General features: G+C 32.0%; 1 protein-coding gene across 1 annotated transcript in view; it reads right to left on the bottom strand.

The window, feature by feature from the left end:
* The window catches only part of LOC108482899 (ABC transporter A family member 1), a 32,202-nt gene extending 15,948 nt beyond the window's left edge, over positions 1-16,254 (bottom strand). Inside the window, exons 1-20 of the mRNA XM_017785998.2 lie at positions 15,918-16,254; positions 15,732-15,811; positions 15,486-15,654; positions 15,171-15,250; positions 14,394-14,610; positions 13,715-13,944; positions 13,533-13,593; positions 13,297-13,383; positions 11,811-12,043; positions 11,602-11,716; positions 11,425-11,514; positions 5,470-5,690; positions 5,274-5,386; positions 4,611-4,717; positions 3,702-3,764; positions 2,567-2,653; positions 1,500-1,598; positions 1,229-1,413; positions 683-737; positions 505-576 (exon numbers count right to left, since the gene is read on the bottom strand). Of these exons, the coding sequence (XP_017641487.1) occupies positions 505-576; positions 683-737; positions 1,229-1,413; positions 1,500-1,598; positions 2,567-2,653; positions 3,702-3,764; positions 4,611-4,717; positions 5,274-5,386; positions 5,470-5,690; positions 11,425-11,514; positions 11,602-11,716; positions 11,811-12,043; positions 13,297-13,383; positions 13,533-13,593; positions 13,715-13,944; positions 14,394-14,610; positions 15,171-15,250; positions 15,486-15,654; positions 15,732-15,811; positions 15,918-16,004 (2,451 nt within the window). The 5' untranslated portion in view covers positions 16,005-16,254. The remainder of the gene's footprint in view (positions 1-504; positions 577-682; positions 738-1,228; positions 1,414-1,499; positions 1,599-2,566; positions 2,654-3,701; positions 3,765-4,610; positions 4,718-5,273; positions 5,387-5,469; positions 5,691-11,424; positions 11,515-11,601; positions 11,717-11,810; positions 12,044-13,296; positions 13,384-13,532; positions 13,594-13,714; positions 13,945-14,393; positions 14,611-15,170; positions 15,251-15,485; positions 15,655-15,731; positions 15,812-15,917) is intronic.
* Between the last annotated feature and the right edge of the window lie 3,731 nt (positions 16,255-19,985).

Raw genomic sequence — 19,985 nt, 5'->3', positions numbered from 1 at the left:
CATGTTGAGATTAATAGGCATTTTATTGCTGACCAAGTCAACAAAAAGACAGCCATTCTTTCATACATTCCTTCAGAAGGACAGATTGCAAACATTCTTACTAAGGCTTTAGCAAAGCCTGTTTTCAATAAATTCCTATTCAAGCTGGGATTATACAATGTATATCCTCCAGCTTGAGGGGGAGTATAGGAATTATAGAAATATATGAACTATTATCATCCCTTCAGTTAAGGGATTCTGTAAATATTCTTTTTATTACAATCCCTTATTTTAAGGGATCATATCTCCTAATATTAGTATCTTTCCTAACTTAGAGTTTTCTAAATTAGAGACATAGTTTGTATATATAAAAGATGTAACATGTTCTATTGAAAAATAAGAAAAAGATAGAGAATTACTTTGATTTCTACAGTGTAGACAGATACGATGTTATTACAGAAGAGTACTCCTTAGATTTAACATTAAATTAATTTAATACAAATACAAAAGCATAAAAGCATGTACCTCGCTAACACACGTAGCTGATGGAACATATCGATAAACAATATCAGCAGCTATAGAAACAGTTGGTGCACTCTGAGAGGAAAATGAATAGTCAAACCACCAAGGATGACATGAAAATATATAAAAGTAATAGTTCAACAAAATCATAGGAGAAATAATAATAAGAACAGAAGCTAACCTTCACTAATGTAAGTGTATAACCAACACCATACTGATGCTTCAAGAATAGGGAACTGTTACAAAATAGGCATTAGAAATTATGGAACTGCTGCTAAATATTTCCAACAAAATAACAAAAAGGGTTCTGGCCAAAAAATAACATAAAAGATAACATCTTGTACAATACTTTTAGCCTATAATCAAGTGTAAAATCCCGCATTATGAAAGATGGGTGTTCATGTATTACGGGTGAGAAAAACAATAGTAAGAAGGTAGAGAGATCAATAAATAATTTTATTTTAATTTTATATTGGTCGGAAGAAATCCCAAATCTTTAGTGCCCTTCATCTAGATGATTCATACAGTGTCAGCAGTCTTGCAGGAGTCCCAAACTACTAGACACTAATAATTTCAAATCCTTTTCAAAAGCAAGAGCACAAATTATATCTCTGTTATTTAGTTTTGGAAAAATGTGATCCATAATGCCTGATTTCTGATTTCTTTCAAGGAAAGCTTTTCAAAAAAATTGGTCTTATGGAGAAAAATTTTGGTTAACAATGTCAACCTTCCACAGCATTTCAAAGAACCATCAGCCATGATGGCTATCCGATCCCCCAGTTCATCAGCCTCATCCATTGAGTGTGTTGTTAGTAATATTATTCTTCCCTTCTTTATTTTTTTTATTAACTGCCAAGTCAAGCGCATTGAATATGGATCCATGCCACTAGTAGGTTCATCAAGAATAATAACCTGTAATAAGAAAAGAAAAACAAGAATTAACAATGACAACTTCCAGAATCAAGAAACATTAATCATGACCTGGAACAATTTCACACCTTACTATTTCCTATCAATGCAATTCCAAGAGATAATTTCCTCTTCATACCACCAGAAAGTGCCCGCACAACAGTGTTCAGTTTATCTGCTAAACCAACCTGACCATAAAAGTAGCAGTTAAAAAATGCAGCCATCCAAGGGCCAGTCATAGAGAGAGAGAGAGTAGACACCATGTGAAAGGTCCTTTGGACTTTAAGATTGAGACAAAAAGGCATATCAGATTCCTTTTTCTTTTCCTTATAAGAAATCTAAAACAAATTTCTCAGATGATTGAATTCACAGAGTCTCCCAAAAGAATTAGAGATTTCTGTTATGTGTAACCCCTAGAATTTTTGCAGAACACATTTATAAAAAATATATATCAAATTAATTGATTCAGATCCTATCATATTAAACAGTTCATTTTCAGAAAGCCTCACAGTGCAGAATACACTGTCCATACAAGGTCCCCAGCTACCCTCAGTTCAATTAAAACCTCTGATGCATATAGAATCCGAGCCCAACAGAATTGCAATAAAAGAACTATTCTGAGGATTAGGTATTCATCAGATAAAAGAAAAGTTAATAAATAAAGGCAAACGAATCTAATTTGAACATAAGGCTACAACAAACTCAACAAAAATGGGTAAATGCCACATGGAAATCCACAGTTCAAAAACATCCAAACCTTATAAACCTAAAACAACCTGAAATTAAACAATTAACCTTGAACTGTTATGAAAGCTAATTGACCTAAACATTCAGCTGCTCTCGAAAACTTAAATTTGAAAGAAGAGATTTGGATTTTAAATATAAGAATTAAAGAAATAATTCATAAAATGATGATTTTCTTGATATCAAATTTAATGATTTGCTGTATCTCTATTTACTGATGGACTTTATGGACTTTGAAGTTTTATCTATTTATACGCTATAAAATACACTATTGCAATTTCATGTTCTCAAGCATAGCTTCATAGATTTCAAAATAACAGATCTCATTTGCTGCTCTATAAAAAAGAAATTAAAGATTCAGAATACTAGTGAAGATATGAACACAAATCCAGCAAGGCAGATAGGAACTCACTTCATCAACCATCTCAGTTACAGCACTCTCTAAACCATCCTCCTTCACACCCTTCAATATAGCAAACATTTCCAAATGCTCTCTGACCTGAAAATAGGAATCAATCAAAATATCAAATTAATCTTTGCTACTTCAAGTCACCATAATTGCCAATCAGAAACTTCAAAGAATGTATAGATATCAAGGAAATGAAACAAAATTTGGAAATCTAGATTTTTCAAAAGAAAAGGAAGTTGTGTACTATAAGAAGATATTGGAAACAGGAAGTTGTGTGCAACAGGATTAGTTTTACAAGAAATTATTCTAGAGTGCAAAATTTAAGCATGCTAACTTCCATAAACAGCATTAGAAGAAGGCTTACAAAAACTGTTGTAAGGGAGGATAACCATTTCAGTTGAGGGAGACAAAATCTACAAAATAGATTTTTTTTTTTTTTTGGGGGGGGGGGGGAACTTCTAGTATCAATGCCATATATATAGACCTACATGCTCGACTCTACCTTTTTCTTAAAATAACTGTGTTGATCACTTATTCGACACCTCAAAGTGGAAACTAATACAGGCATCAACATTCAATTTAGTAACTACCGGACCCATTCCTGTGTCCAAAACTCAGTCCTAAGTTCGAGAAACATATACATACACCTATATGACTAAGATTAGTGGGCACATACATATTATTTGCATTTACTTGTGGATGCCCATACACACATTGAGATGAATGAGGAAAGATCTTACAAAACTCAAAATATTTCCAGTACTATCTAATGAGTAATTAGAGAAAAATGAACCAGAACCGAGTATAGTTTGATATGAACCTGCATCCAAACCTATATAACCACACAGCTTTTTCATAAACATGTGATAAAGAGGATATAACATGCAAAGCAAGACAATGTAAGAAAGAATAATCAAATAGATGTATATCATATTAGCCTCCTTGTGGCAAAAGCTTGTTTCTTCTACCATACAATCCAAAAGTGCCCTTGAAGTAACATTTGTTATGCATGAAGAACCAAATTTTTAACACTTATGGCATGCACTTAGAATGCTCAATGTGAACCAATTTAATTAAACAAAAAAATACCACAAATTTAAATATGTACAAATACAAAATTAGAAGATGCTTCTCTTACAGTCAATTCTGGGAAAAGGATATCATGTTGTGGACAGACCCCTAATCCCTTGCGTATCTCTTTCTACAGGACATACACATAATAATAATAACATTAGGAGAAAAAAATACAGCAAAAGAAACAAAAGTGATTGAAAAAGAAGAATGAAAATAAAACAATAATAATAACAACGTTGCGACAATAAAACTTAATCAGCTTAAAACTTATTTAAAGTAAGTTGAGAACCTGACAAGGCTGAAGCACCATATATCAAAAAGATGCAACAAACTCAAAGTTGCTTGAGACAATGTCAATTACCATGCATTCACTAAATAGAAAGGAAGAAAATACATAAAAGGGAACCAGGCCAAGGAGCATTTTAGAAGAGAGGGATAGACTAGAGAGTTGTTATTATGCATAAAAGAGCCTAAATATCATATTATCTAAAAATCTTATGATCATAAATGGATCTAAAACCAGCTGCACATACTTGAAAGATCATAAGTCCTGTTTATTATGAAGTCTGACAGGACTACAAATTTGACAATAAAACCCACAAAAGAGAAACAACAGGTGGAACCACTAGGTGAAGTTTTCAGTTTCAACAATATTAACCAGGATAATATAAAAGATAATTACAAAAGCACTTTACATGCTGCTGGCCCTTCAAACAAATTGCCCACCTCAAAGTGAGATGCTATTGAATAAATGTTGACTCCAAATATTGTCCGTTTAACTAATGGACCAGATCAAAACACCATAATGCAGCACTTACAAGCCACTAAGAAGAACAACCATAAACAGAATGGAAGTTTGCAGTACAAACCACACAAGATCTTAGCCAAACTCCTTTACAAATATTAATCAAGAAGCCATACAGCGTAATCATGTCGACAGAACAGTGGAAACACCATGAAAAATACAACATACCATGTCTGTTAGAATACTTTTTCCAAGCACCAAGGCATCTCCAGATGTTGGGGGAAGAAGGCCAACAAGCATGGATATTGTGGTACTTTTACCAGCTCCATTGTGCCCTTTAAAATAATAGCACAAAATTAATAGAATTGACATCATCAAATGCAATATGGAGATTCTATATATGGACAAGATTTCTTATCAATGCTACATGAAAAAAAGGGATCTTATGTGGAGAAGAACTAAAGCATCATATCCCCATTAAAGGATATACACAACTATATAATGCAGCCAATGGGTTGATCTCTCATGAACTAGTTCTCCTCTCACATAGAAAACTCAGATAAGCTTTTAAATGTTTCAATGAAATACACACCCATCAACTGCAAATCGGGATATAGTAAAAAGGTCAATGATTTAACAGCCTAATTATCAAAGGCTTCTTTAAATGAAATCAAATGGTTGGACTTAACAATAGGAGGCAGATCCTACCACTGCCCCTGAACAAAAACTTCAATGATCAATACACAAGCAAAACCTACAAGACCTTACAAGAAGAAGCAACTTTAGGCTATTGGAATTCCAACAATCAGTTTCAGATCTGATAAAATAGATGGCAGTTTAGGAGAAGACAAGGATGTGACAGATATTGAGGTTTGAAAGTTAGTTACTCACCAAGAAGAGCTAGAATTTGATTTTCATACAAGGTTAACTGTAAGGAGTTAACAGCACAGCACTTCCCTTTCTTGGTGGCATATACCTTATGCAGGTCCTTTATTTGGATACATCTGCATATCTAGCATTATATTTAATGAGCAAAACCAATTAAAATGAACAAAATAAGAAAGCATACTAGTTTCAGTACATGCACCTGCCATCGATTTCTTGTTGTTTCATCTCCAAGCTTATTGCTTCCACAGCTGGTCCAGACATATCCTTTCTAGGAAAGATGTTTTTCCTTTTGGAGATTGTATCATTAACTCTTACTTCATAACTGGAAACATGGTGTTTTATGGCACTTCTCTTTTTCCAAAAGCATTTTTGGAACATAAAGTTCCAAGGATAGCGAACTCCATTTTCACTGGGAAGAACCTGATCCAAGGAACATTTCATTGTGCATAAAATATTCTAGAGAAGGTAGACAAGGCATAACAAACCCATAGATCTGGCATACTTCCATGTAAGATTCTAGTCAACCAAATTAACTTGAGAATACTTTTACAATGCTGCTTAATTAAGCTATTAAATTAATTGCTACAGCATTGAATATTGTAAAAGATACTAGGAACAAAATTCTTGACTTCTAAGGATTATAACTAAAAAAGATACACTAGATCAAGGTATACCTGAGACATATAGTAAATATATATTAGTCCCTTCTAATTATTATACTTTGGAAGAAAAAATTTTCCAAAAAAAGAACTTTGGAACAAAGAAAATCTCCGTCAGAGACAAAATTCAACAACAAAACTTCAAGTGACAACCTGTCGACTTGAAAATACACTGTCTGGACAGATATTTCAACAGAAATAATAATTGTTGGAACCATCGGTTTGATTTTATGACAACAAAACACTTTAAGTGATACTGAGTTATTTTGCGATTTGTGCAGGGTTTAAAATCATTGATTAAATATTTTTATTTTGACAGTGAGGCAAGATCAGCAAAATATAGTTTAATCTTGTTCATTAAAAGGTTTGATTTGATTATCGGTATCAAAGAATTTCTTCAATAGAAGTGCTTCTGAAATGACCATCCTAATTTTAAAACCAAACTACAATGCAGTTGTTAGGGGGATTGTTTAGGAAATCAATAACTTGGACTTGGGAGTGTCAAGATAAAGGACATGGGTTTAGAGGAAGACAAAACATTCACCCTTATCATGTCTTTACTCCCTTAGTTACTTCATATACAGCTTATCTGTCAAATTTCAGTTTCCTAATTAAGGAATATTTGAGTGTATCAAATAGCATTCTGTAAATATTTTATCCCTAACTTTAAGGCTGTTTTTAGGTACAACATCACTAGAATTAATCTGTTTCCTAGTGTGAAGTTTCCTAAGTTAAGCTCACTATGTGTATAAATATTTATGTAATTTCTTGTGAAAAATATAATCAAAGTAGCCTGTTTTTAACATGGTATCAGAGCTTTTTTAGCCCGATTTCTGGGATTTTTTTTCTTTGTCTGGCGATTTTTTTTCCTGACTCCCAACCAGCCCTCAAGCTTGTAGAATTTATTCAAACGAAACATGACTAAAACTGTCAAGATTAGTAACACCGGGGATGTGTCAGAAGTTTCTCTGAACAACTCAAACCCAACAAGTGAGTTTCAGAACATCCAAGTAGCCTACAGGCTAAATGGGAAAAATTACCTGAAGTGGTCTCGATGGTTCAGACGTTCTTGAAGGGAAGAGGAAAGCTGAGTCACTTACTCGGAACTGGACCTAAAGAAGGAGACCCTAAGTTTGATGCTTGGGATGAACAAGACTCTATGGTAATGTCTTGGTTATGGAACTCTATGATGCCAGAAATCAGTGATACATGCATGTTTCTTAACACATCCAAAGAAATATGGGAAGCTGTGAAGCAAACTTATTCTAAAGTTCGAGATGCTACTCAAATCTATGAAATCAAGACTAAGATTTCATCCACCAAGCAAGGAAGTCAATCAATCAAGGAGTATTCCAATCTATTGCAAAGTTTATGGCAAGAGATGGATCATTACCAAGACATTCAAATGAAGTGCGGTGAAGATGCAGACTCTGAAAAGGTTCGTTGAAAAGGATCAATTTATGATTTTCTTGTTGGACTAAATGTTGAGTTTGATGCAAGAAGAGTTCAAATACATGAAAAAAGGAACTACCATCACTAAATGAGTCAATTGCAATTGTTCGTCTTGAGGAAGGAAGAAGAGGAGTTATGGTTGAGAACGATCAAGTGGATAGTTCAGCCTTGGTTACAAAAGCTGTAAGTGAGAGGAGATTTGGCTGGAGCGACCAACTAGTGAAGATAATAGACAGACAGAACGTACAAAGCCTATTAACAGGGATTCCGTATGGTGCACCTACTGTAAAAAGGCCCGTCACACTAAAGAAAGATGTTGGAAACTCCATGGGAAGCCACAGACAACAAACAAAAATTTTTCAGAATAGGTGGACAACCAAAGGGACAAGGACGAGCAAATACAGCAAGACAGCTAGATGGAAAAAATAATTCTCAGGAATCACCAGTTGAGTTCAATAAAGAAGAAATTGAGAAGTTAAAAAATTTGTTGGGATCATTGGAAAAATCTTCTTCAACAGGTACTTGTAGTTTGGCTTTTTCAGGTATATCATCTTCTCAAGATTCTAAAGTCTCAGATACAAATACCAAAAGTTCTTGGGTCATTGACTCAGGAGCTACGGACCACATGACCCACTCCTCACAAAAATTTGTTTCATATACACCTTGTCCTAGTAGTAGAAAAATAACAGTAGTTGATGGTTCTGTGATCACAATGGCTGGTCAGGGTGATATTGTTATAAACAAAATCCTTACTCTTAAAAATGTCCTTCATGTTCCAAAACTATTTACCAATCTTTTATCCATTCAAAGAATTACCAAAGACTCTAACTGTAAAGTGGTTTTCTATCACAATCAATGTTTTTTTCAGGAACAGAATAGGAGGAGGATGATTGGACATGCTAAGGAAGTAAATGGCCTATACTATCTTGAAGAATCTAGTGAAGAAGTTAGTGCTCTGAATTCCTCACCTTTATCTTTTATATCCGAATCTATTAAAATCAATAAAGACCAAATTTGGCTCTATCACCTTCGCCTTGGTCATCCATCGTTTAGAGTCCTTAAAATTATGTTTCCTTCATTGTTCAAAGGATTAACTGTTGAAAATTTTCATTGTGATATCTGTGAACTTGCAAAACATAAACGTACCTCTTTTCCAGTAAGCAATAAAAGAACATCCATTCCTTTTACTCTTATTCATAGTGATGTTTGGGGGCCATCCACTATTTCAAATATTTCTGGGGCACGGTGGTTTGTATCCTTTATTGATGATTGTACTCGTGTGTCTTGGATATTTCTTTTAAAACAAAAATTTGATGTAAGGTCTGTCTTTCCAACCTTTTACAACATGATCAAAACACAATTTGGAGCTAAAATAAAAAAGTTTAGGTCAGAGAACGCCAAGGATTATTTTAATCAATTTCTCTCAACATATTTCCAAGAAAGAGGCATTATACATGAGTCATCTTGTGTTAGTACACCCCAACAAAATGGTGTTGCCAAAAGAAAGAATGGTCACATTTTAGCTATTACAAGAGCCCTTTTGTTCCAAAAAAATGTCCCTAAACAATACTGGGGGAAGCTGTTTTAACTACTACTCATTTGATAAATAGATTGCCTACTTGAATCTCAAAGTCTTATGCAAGTTCTAGCAAAATTCTTTCCTGATTTCAATACTTCAAGTAACCTTACTCCCAAAATATTTGGCTGTGTTGCCTGTGTACATGTTCATTCTCAAAATAGAGGAAAATTTGATCCACGAGCTGTCAAGTGTGTCTTTCTTGGTTATTCTTCCACTCAAAAGGGGTACAAATGCTATCATCCAGCCACAAAAAAAAATTTTGTAATAGCGGATGTTACTTTTGCAGAACAAGAGAATTTCTTCACTCGTCCTTATCTTGTGGGGAGATCTTATTCACGGAAATAAGGACAAAGAATTCTTTCTTCTTGACATTCCGCTCTCGTCCAAACAACCAAACACTCTCGCCTCAGTCCTTGCCTGCTAACCAATCTGCCCGATTTGAAACAATGGCCCCTATACAACCTGAAACAGAGCCTAATACACCCAAATCACCAAGAGGAATTCAAGACACTACTCGTCCTTTACTGGTTTACTTAAGGAAGAAGGCACCGCTGCAAGTTCAATCATCTTCTCTCCTACACAACTTGAGGTAATTGCTGAACTTACTTTGAATTCCAATACTGCAAATTTAGATGATTTTCTCATTGCTATTAGAAAGGGGACTAGAGCCTGTACAAAACATCCCTTATACCTATTCATGTCTTACAAAAACTTGTCCCATAACCACAAAGCCTTTCTTACTAGCCTAAATTCTATCTCCATTCCCAAACTGTATTCGAGGCATTAGAAGATGAGAATTGGAAAAATACCATGAAAGTTGAAATGGAAGCTCTTGAAAAAAATAAAACATGGGACTTAGTGAAATTACCGAGAGGAAAGAAACCAGTGGGATGTCGCTGGGTGTACACAGTTTAACATAAAAGATTTTTCCAATAAGACATGGAACTTAGCGAAAAAAATATTGTTGAGCCATATGGGATGATATAATAATGAATTAGGACAAACCATCACCGGGATGGTATAATGAGTCTTGATTGCAAAAGTCATTGTTATCGGGCAACCCGAGATGACAAGAGTAGTATAGAAGTTATGGGATGTTAATTTGGCATAATATGCTTATATGTTTTTTAATATAGATAAGGTATGTAAACTACTATATGTATCGGTTGAAAACAAGCCTTGGGGGCTGATTGAATAATAGTGAACCAATAGGCTCGAAAATGGTTGAAATGTTGCCATGAAATTGAATATATATATGTATACATGTTGGTGATGGTAGATGAAATAATATATCTGTGCCTATAGTAGTCAATATGAATTAGTTTAAAGTTAAGTAGTGGATAACTGACTTGAATTGATTTTACTATTGCTATAGTTGTTCAAATGTGAATATGTTAATAGAATTATTTGGCATCATAGAACATGTATAGAATAGTCACTGATATTATATACCTTGTGACAATTCACTAATGCATATGTTATTTATTTTATTTTAAGTCATGGAAGTACCACTGAGCCATATTGCTCAGCCTATGGTTTATTTATTTTGTGCACATGTTCAAGTACCCTCTAAGTCTCGAATAAGTGAAGTCAACATCCAGACCGCATCCATCGACTCGATATAGTTTGTATAGTCCTTTTCTTTTGGTTAAAAGACATTTACCTAGGCTTTAGTTATTCAAATTTTACATATGATTATTCTAAGCTATAAAATTGTAAATTTAATGAAATGGTTAAGTGTTTTTGCATAGAAAAGTAGTTAATAGCTTAGAATCTTTATGTTAAACATGTTTGTATATGTAATGGCTAAATCGAGGATATATGTACTAGGCAAACATACTTACCAAAGGATTGTCTGGGAAGTTGTTTCAAAAATTAGTAAGCAAGCTGAGAATGGATTATATCCACTTCCCAGCTTGAGGGGAGTGTCAGATTTCAGTTTCCTAATTAAGGAATATTTGAGTGTATCAAATAAGATTCTATAAATATTTTATCCCTAACTTTAAGGCTGTTTTTAGGTACAGCATCCCTAGAATTAGTCTGTTTCCTAGTGTGAAGTTTCCTAAGTTAGGCTCACTAGTGTATAAATATTTATGTAATTTCTTGTGAAAAATATAATCAAAATAGCCTGTTTTTAACATTATCCATGCAGTTTAGTTTGGGAATTTGCAATCTTTTCTTAGATTTTCAGTCGTGAAATTCAACCAGCCTTTTATTATGTTGCCATTCTTTAGGAACTAAGAATTACTAGAGCACATTTAAGATGTAACACAAGAAGGTTAGCTTAGAACAATGTTTTAACTCTAGTATCAGCAGAACTATAACTAAAAAATTTCCCTTTATAAGGAGTAATTCTCCCTCTTGTTCTCCAATATATGCATCATAACCAGTGTACTAGGATAAAGTTGACAATTAGAACCCCTTGAATCAAAAGAGAAATGAAAAATTGTGTTTTAAGAGGTACCTTATCTAGGTACAGACCAACAACGCAGTACAGCAATGTGTCAAACAACATCATTAGAAGGCAAACCAAAAAGTTCACTCCAGATGATCCCTGCAGCAAAGATAATTTAAGTTAAAAACCAAAAAGAACCAAGATTAGATAACTAGCAGAAAAAAAATTCCCTCATACAGAACATACCCGCCATATGTTGCTCCAACGAAGCCCTACATGTGCACGTTCGTAGTCAGCAAAATTAATAGATCCAAGAGCAAAGGCCGTAGGGGACAGGAAAGAGGCAATGACCTTTAATACCCTGTAGTAGAAAATATTAACTGAAATCGCACACAAAAAAGAAAGAAAGAAAAAAAGATCAAAAGCATAAGGTATGTCCATTGCACAAGACTTACATCGCAACTGCCTCATCATTGACAGTGTAATAAGGAAAGAAGGCTCCAAGAAAAGAAAGAGTTCCAACTGCAACAGCAGTCTTTGTTCGTGTAAAGAATGTGGAGATCAAAAATGATAGCATGATCGCACTGAGTCCAAAGACAAAGAAATACACGAACACTACTGTCTTGTCACTATACTTGAAAAGGTTATCCATGGTACAAACTGTAATGATCACAGATGAAATAGCAAACTGCAAATGGAATCAAATTAAAATAACATGAGAATCCCAGAAGTAATGATTCCCAAGATAACTCACCACCACAAATGTATTTTTGCATACATAAATCTTAACTTAGAAACCAAAAGTAACAAGTTCTTAAATCATGAAAATGATAATATTAATCAAATTTTCTATGCATCTTCTGGCTCTCTAGTAAAGTAGGCATGATTTATAAAAGAAAACTGAACATACAATTCCATGGCACGACCAGACTACAAAAACATATTCGATACATGGCTCTTCAAAATTATATAAGGCTCCTAAAGTCAAATAAATTCTTTCCATTTCTCAGCCTAAATGTGTTGTACCAGAATATATTACAAGCCTCCTCCCACAGATACCATTGTCATCCTTTTCTAATCAACCACTAAAAATCATTGCTGAAGCAACAGTAACCACATCAAGAGCAATTACCAAAACAATATATACGTTTTCTTATTACTGCCACCATTATAGTAAAACTTTTGCAATCCATATCATTTACTGTAGGTAGGAGAACGGCTACTTCAGAAGTAAAGTCACTTTCTAGATGAAAAATATGAAAGTAAAAATAACGTTCTTAGTAGATTATGGCCTCATCATTGAAGCAGCTCTGTTACCTTGAATGGACATTTGAAACTGTGAAAATGAAAAATTAAAATTAACCAACGCTTTTAAGCATCTTCAATTACAGATTAAAAAGAGGATAACATAAAGCTTCATGAATTACACATTAAAATGGAATTCAAATATAGATGTATGTACTTTGCATCTTGCATAATGCACACTGATACTGTGCATCCACCACAAACAGATGAAAACCAGAAAAGCATAAGAATTCTCTACTAACTCGGACAAGTAAAATTTTCACAATATCACAGTAACCACAATTACTTATTTCCCATTAAAAACCATGAACTTTTTTCCCTAGACTCAAATCAGTTTTCTGCCACTTAACATGCTACAATCAAATATCAGTTCTGATTGAATAGTTGAATTATATGTAGGAAAATTAACACTTCATCTAATCTCGAATGAAAGTTTTGCCAGCTTAATGAAAGAGCAATTGATCCCCACAAACAGCATTCCATACATTTATAACCTAAATGATCGAATAAAGAAAAAAAAATTCAAACAGAAATAAATAATAATAACAATAGAAAACAACCTCACACTCCATCAAAAGTACAAAGAATGGGAAAAATACATGATTGTTCACTAGAAGTTCACAGCCGAAAATTAACCTGAAAAGCGTATGTAATGAGCCAAGAGAGATGGAATATCCCATCTTTCAATCCCATCATATAAAGACCCTCTCTTATCTTCTGCTCCTGAAATGTTGGAAAGGAAAATGATTTAGAGCTTAAAAAAACAAAAATAAAGAATATCTTCCATATCAAAAATGTTAAGAACTGAAAACAAAAGCAGAATTAAAAATATTAGATATGTCAAAATTATAACTGTTATAGTCATTAAAAACCTTCTCAAACACAGTATAGCTGATCAGGCGAGAGATTGGATAGAGAAATCCCAACAAGTACCTATTCATTCCAAAGGCAGGGCAACAATAAACAATATATCAACATGTAAGCAAATGAGAAAACTTTTTGATGTAAAATTAATAAAGACTAACACAGAGACATTAATTCAAGAGGCACATACAACAGGCCCAAGACGCTCTTAATGATGGATTGGAACTCATCATCTGTGTATTCTCGAGTTGGGAAAGGAGCTATTCTAATATTTGAAGGGCTAAACTGTGTCCAAGGTAACCCGACGGATGATGTTACACCGGTTGAGCACAATGCTTTTATTTCTATATCTTGACTAGCAATGGCAGATTCTGTTTGCTGAGCAGCAAATATGATATATGAATCTAAAACCTGCTGGAGCTGCAGAAAGTATAAAAGTTTCAACAACTATAGCAAGGTCTACTTCATCAAATTTGGGATGATAACTGAAGTACGACCATATTTTCACAATGTAGAGAATATGGCGAAAGAAAAAGGAAGATGAATAGATGAGAAAAAATCAGAGCACTCATATGATGTATTAACAGGTGGGGGACTCAATGAAGCCCGTATTCTGATAAAAAGGAAGCAAAGGAAAGGCAACATTTGATGATGTATAATATATAAAAGTGCATGCACATTAAAAATCTATTCCATCATTCGAAATTATGGTGCTGGAAATTGAAAAAAGAACAAAAAAATCCATCACCATTATTTATCAACTCTAAGGATAAGCATAACTGAGAAAAAGAATATCAACGAAAACTGTGAACCCAAGGAAACAAAATGTGACATTAGAATACTGTTAAGGAGGAACTATTGGTTCATACAGTCAAAAATCCACTGAAGCTGTATTGCATTGTTGGTATGATATTAACACCCAATTCCAAGTCATTGAGGTAAGGGCCGTTTGTGTCCATGATACTTTTAACATCAGGAAATCCAGAGAAAGCCCATGTGTGATTGAGGCGAATACTATAATCAAAAAACTGAGGACCTTGATTATGAAATACCACTGCTCCTTTAATTTTGGGATTTGAGCAATTCCTAGACCAAGAAAAACTCAAAGTTAATGAAGTTTTCTCACATGAGAAAAAGATATTTTAGATTATGAACAGAATCCAATGTAGGCAAATGTGAAGAGGGAATATCTGAAAAGATGAACAACAGCAGAACACTAAAGCCACCTCATAACCATACAATATAGAATAACTGTGAAGGTTCTCTGCACAACCCTTTTTTTTTTTTTTGGACAAGGTAATTAAAACATGTCTAACCACAAGATTCTAGAAGAATATATTAGAAAAAGGAAACAGGCCAACACTTACGTAAGGACTTCCTAATGCTCAGGATGTGATGAAAAAAAAATCTGTAAACCATTTAAGTTATAAGTTTTACCTAAGTTCAAGTTTATGTTAACTGCAATCTTAGTTATTAATTTAAAGTCCTTCAGAGCTATTGGAGAAGTGATCCCCATGGTAGAAGTAACCAAACCGTATGCTTCCCATTTAATTCTCTTAAAACTGTTCATGTCAACAGAGAAGCACATAACAACAATCGGCAAAATGCCCTGCTATCAATGTCATAGTAAAAAGAGTTCAACTTACCTGAAATCACAAGTACCATACAGATCTGACTGTATATATGTATCCAGCTCGAGCTCATCTTTGTATATTTTCGAGACTAGCTGCAACCAGGAAACCAAGTTTCATAAGGGTAAGTGATAAAATGAATGCAACAAAAAAAAGGGGAAATTGCTAATTACAGTAAAAGTAAAAAATCCAAAAAACAGGGATTGTAGCTCGCATGCAATAGCTAAACTATAACCTGGCTACAAGGAAGAATAAGAAATGAAGAATAAATAAATTTATTGCCAACATTCATAACAGCTAGATAAACAAAAACAAACCAATAAAGAGTACCTGCAATAAGGGAAATTTGATGGAAATTAAGTTAACCATCTGCCTTGTTTGTTCAGTATCAGGTGCAAAGGCTATATACTCTCTTTTGGCCAACAATAACTCCAAAACTTGTTGGAAATTAGGGGATATACCTTTGCCTATCTCCACAAACATATCTTTCCTTATATATCTAAATCAATTCAATAGCAATCAGTTCATCATCATCCATTCATAAAACAAAAATTAAGAAGAGAAAACTTGACATACGGTTGAGCTGGATGAATTTGAGTATCAACACGAGTCCTTATACCAATCAACAACAAAATTACGATCGTAGGAAGTAAAATCTGCAACACGACAACAAACAAACAAATAATCAATCAATGAATAGAAGATAAAACTGAAGAATTTAAATAAGAAATTAGCAACAAAGAGAAAACGAAGAAGTGAAACCTCAGCAGCAGTGATAAAAGGGTGACGAATCTTAAGAAGCCAGTTTTTCCGAAGCATAGCTTTGAGTTGTCTCTTAGAAGTCGCCATTTTTATTTTTTTTTTACTTTTTCTTTTGTTGAATTAAAGAAACTGAAAAATCAATATTAAAACCCTGGAAGACAGTTAAAGATGATGAAAGTGAAGAAAAGGGAAGAGAAAGTGGCGGAGGAGGAGGAGGAGGTGGCGAAACAGCAACGCTTCCCTTTTTTGTTAAAAGTGGTGGCCACTGACGCCATTTTGGAAATTGTAAAAAGCAATGTTAAAAACAAACAGGGAATTGTGAAAGGGAAAAAAGACTACTAAATTAGTAATTTAATTTTTAAGGTTAAATTTGATATTAGTCCATGTACTATATATAAGTTGTGATTTAGTCTATGTATTTTAATTTCATCAATTTTAATCCTTGTAATTTTAGTACTTTAAATTTTAGTCATGATTCATACGATAATAGTCATATCTTTAGATCATATTCTGCTAGTAGATCATATTATCTGTAAGTTATGAGCTCAGTTTATTTTTCTAATTTGATAATTTTTAATTTTAAACTTTTTAAATATGAAATTTTTAATTTGAATTCAAACAATAACCATTAAATATATTAAATAAAATAATGTAGCTTTTTTGTTAAGTATGATATGGAAACAGCAAGCCAATGCAGTATTACATGTATAATAATATATTTATTGCATAATATTTTGAAATTTGTATAATTTAATTTAATAATTACCATATGAGACAAGTATGAAACTTCAAAATTCAAAAAAAATATAAAAATTTATATTTATTAAATTGATTAAGATTTGTTTGATGTAGTGATTAAAGTGCAGGTAAGACATTTAGGTGACACGGATTTGAACTCTACCAACCCCTTCCTCAAAATTCAAAATTGTAATGATAAAAGAATTGATTGAATTAAAATATGATAATTAAATCTATAAATTACACAAAATATAAGGATTAATATTAAAATTTAACCATTTGAAAGTTAAAGTTAAAGATAGAGGTGGTGTTTTTTTAATCTTACGCATTAGAATTGTGGGTTTGGGGGACCCATAAAATGCCACTTTTGGCGTCTATGAAAGAGATTCTCGAGATTTTCGTTTCGAATGGATTTCTCGAGTGTGAGATAAGTGGGTTGTTGGATATGACTGTTTTAATACAACAAATAAAAATTATTTTTTCCCCTTAAACATTGTTTTTTTCATTTATGTGATTATACTTTGGCCGGTCCTCGTGTTTTACGAGTCACCTCGTACTTTTATTTCAAAGATATTTTATGGAATTTAATTCTCATTATTTTGGACATAATCACATAATATGGTACTTGGTATTGTATTAGTGCTGATTGTATTTATCGATTTATATTATTTTAATCTTAATTCTCGATTAAAATTTTAGTGTATTTAAGACATTTTAAATTGTTTAGACCCATTTTGATCAATATTGATTCATCTCAATTGATGCAAAATTTTAAAATTTTAAGCTAATTTTAAAATCTTCAGTTAAACCATTTTAATTTTCTATAATTATATTATTTTAATTTTCTATAATTACATTTGAAATTAAAAGTTATTACATTAAATTATTGAATTTAATTGATCTTTTAAAACTTATATTTACATGTAAATATATTTATATGGATGTAATTGAGATATATTTACATTTATATATAATATATAATTTATATATAATATATAATTTATATATAATATATAATTTATTTTTAATCAATAATACATAATTTGTTAATAAACTAAAATTTTAAACTATATATGTGTGAGAAAAATATTTAAAACATCGATAAAACTAAAATAGTACACCAAAATATGTTGATATCGATACATACCAATACCAAGATAAAAACAGTACGCCCACTGGTACAGTACTAAAGGCTAGTTTAGCAATACTTTTGAAATGTATTTTTAAAAAATGTTGTGAAAAAGTGCTTTTAAGAAGTGTTTTTAAAAAGTTTGCTTTAAAATTTGAGTGTTTAGCATTACTATCAAAAAGTAAATTTGAAAAATAAAATGTTCATTTTAGACATGTTATTATCAAGTAACAAATATGCATTTAAAGCATATTTAAATTAGCTAATATTATTATATTTTAGTAAGAATATAAAAATTTATTATAACTTGTTGTTAATATTTTAATATATGAAATATAAATTTTAAATATTTTAAGTAATAAATATTAATTATTTATAAAATTTAATTAGAATATATAAACTATATTTTAAATATTTAAAAATAACCATAAAATATTTGTAATTAGTATTTTAAAAATTTTTATTTTAATTAATAATTTTAACACATTTGTAATTAAGCACCAAGGGAAAAAAAAGTACTATGTTATTGGAGAGGTGAAAAAGTAAGTAAACATTAAAAATGCTTTTGGGAGAGGCAAAGTTAAAAATTTTAACTTCTCCTTTTCAAAAGTGCTTTTACCAAAAATTTCAACCAAAAGCAGCTTGTTTAGCACAGCTTTTCTTCCAAAAGTTCTTTTGGAGCCAGAAGTGTTTTCTTTAAACACTACTAAATAGGCCCTAACTATGTTGCTCTCAAGGTTCAACTCTAATTTTTGGTACCTTTTTTCCAACGTTAAAAAAATGTTTTAAATACTTGCCAATAAGACTTTGGCTCGTTGGTAACGGTGGAGGCCTTGGGTCATAAGTACTTAGGTTTGAGACCTACCATGTGCAATTATATGCGTAGGTCTCTAAATCCCATCATGTGTGAGTTTTAGTTCAACTAAGTCTAGTTTGTTGGCTTTAGTCTAGATTGCACCAATTCTTAATATGTTTTTGCTATAATAGTTTAATTTTACATGGTGATTACTTTGGATAGCTCGTTTGTAATATTTCAATACTTGTGATTACTCGAACTTGTATTTTGATTGTAGGCTCAAAAAAATTATTAAATACTCACACTATAAAAATATTAAAACTCAAACCAATTTTTAATTATCATAATGTTGAACTAAGCTTTATTTGATAAATTATTTTGATATAATAATTAAAATTATTTTTAACAAAGAATTGATGAAGTTCAAAGTAAAAACTTTTTTAAAGTCTCCAAATACCTTAGAGAATACTTTGAACACTTAGAAATATTTTGGGAAAAGTTCAAAACACTTCAAATATTTTTAATTCAGGTGAAACAATTTTAAATCGATTGAAAACTTTTTAAACAAGAGAAAAACTGCTCAAAACAAAAAGTATCGATATTTTTCAATAAGTATCGATACAAAGATATTTTTATCAATACATTTTCTGAAATCGATATGAAAATGTCCTTCTGAAATTTTTTATCAAATTAAAAATATTGATACTTATCGTTTGATACCTTGATATTTTTATCGATACTCTTTTCAGTATCTATACAAAATTGGCATTCTAACTTCAAAGAATTTTTTGAACAAACACATTCAATATCGATTCCTTTTAAAAATTATCGATACATTTTATCAGGTATCGATAATTTTCCTTTTGTATCAATGCAAATAAAGCTAACGGTCACTAAATTGATGCATTAAATGGTAATAGTATCGATATTGATAAAAAAATATCGATACTTGTTATTGCAGGTGAAATAAATGCACTGATATTTTCATCCCCAACAGCTTTATTCAATATCCCAACAACCACATGTTGGGAAATGTATCCCTATTGTAAACATGTAATTGTTTTCTATGTATATGAACGATGAATAAATAAATAAAGTTAATTTCACATTTCATTTTATATCTTTTGTGTTTTTGCCTTTCATGTTTTACATACATAGCAAAATTGTGACAAACAAATATTAGTTCATTGATTGTATAAATTCAAACTGATAATAAGTGGCACTGTAAGAACGTTTACATTGTGAGAAAGACAACTTACTTCAATAGATAATTTAAACGAGTTCGTAATCTCATAAAAAAATCAAAATGAGTATTTCAATAAATAATTTAAACGAGTTTGTAATCTCGTAAAAAAATCAAAATGAGCATTTGATTCAAATACTTGGAAGGATTATTATCTTGCCT

The sequence above is a fragment of the Gossypium arboreum genome, chromosome 1 (genome assembly GCF_025698485.1).
Source record: "Gossypium arboreum isolate Shixiya-1 chromosome 1, ASM2569848v2, whole genome shotgun sequence".
NCBI lineage: Eukaryota > Viridiplantae > Streptophyta > Magnoliopsida > Malvales > Malvaceae > Gossypium > Gossypium arboreum.
The sequence above is the reverse complement of the archived record's forward strand: the minus strand, read 5'-3'. Positions and strand labels throughout refer to the sequence as shown.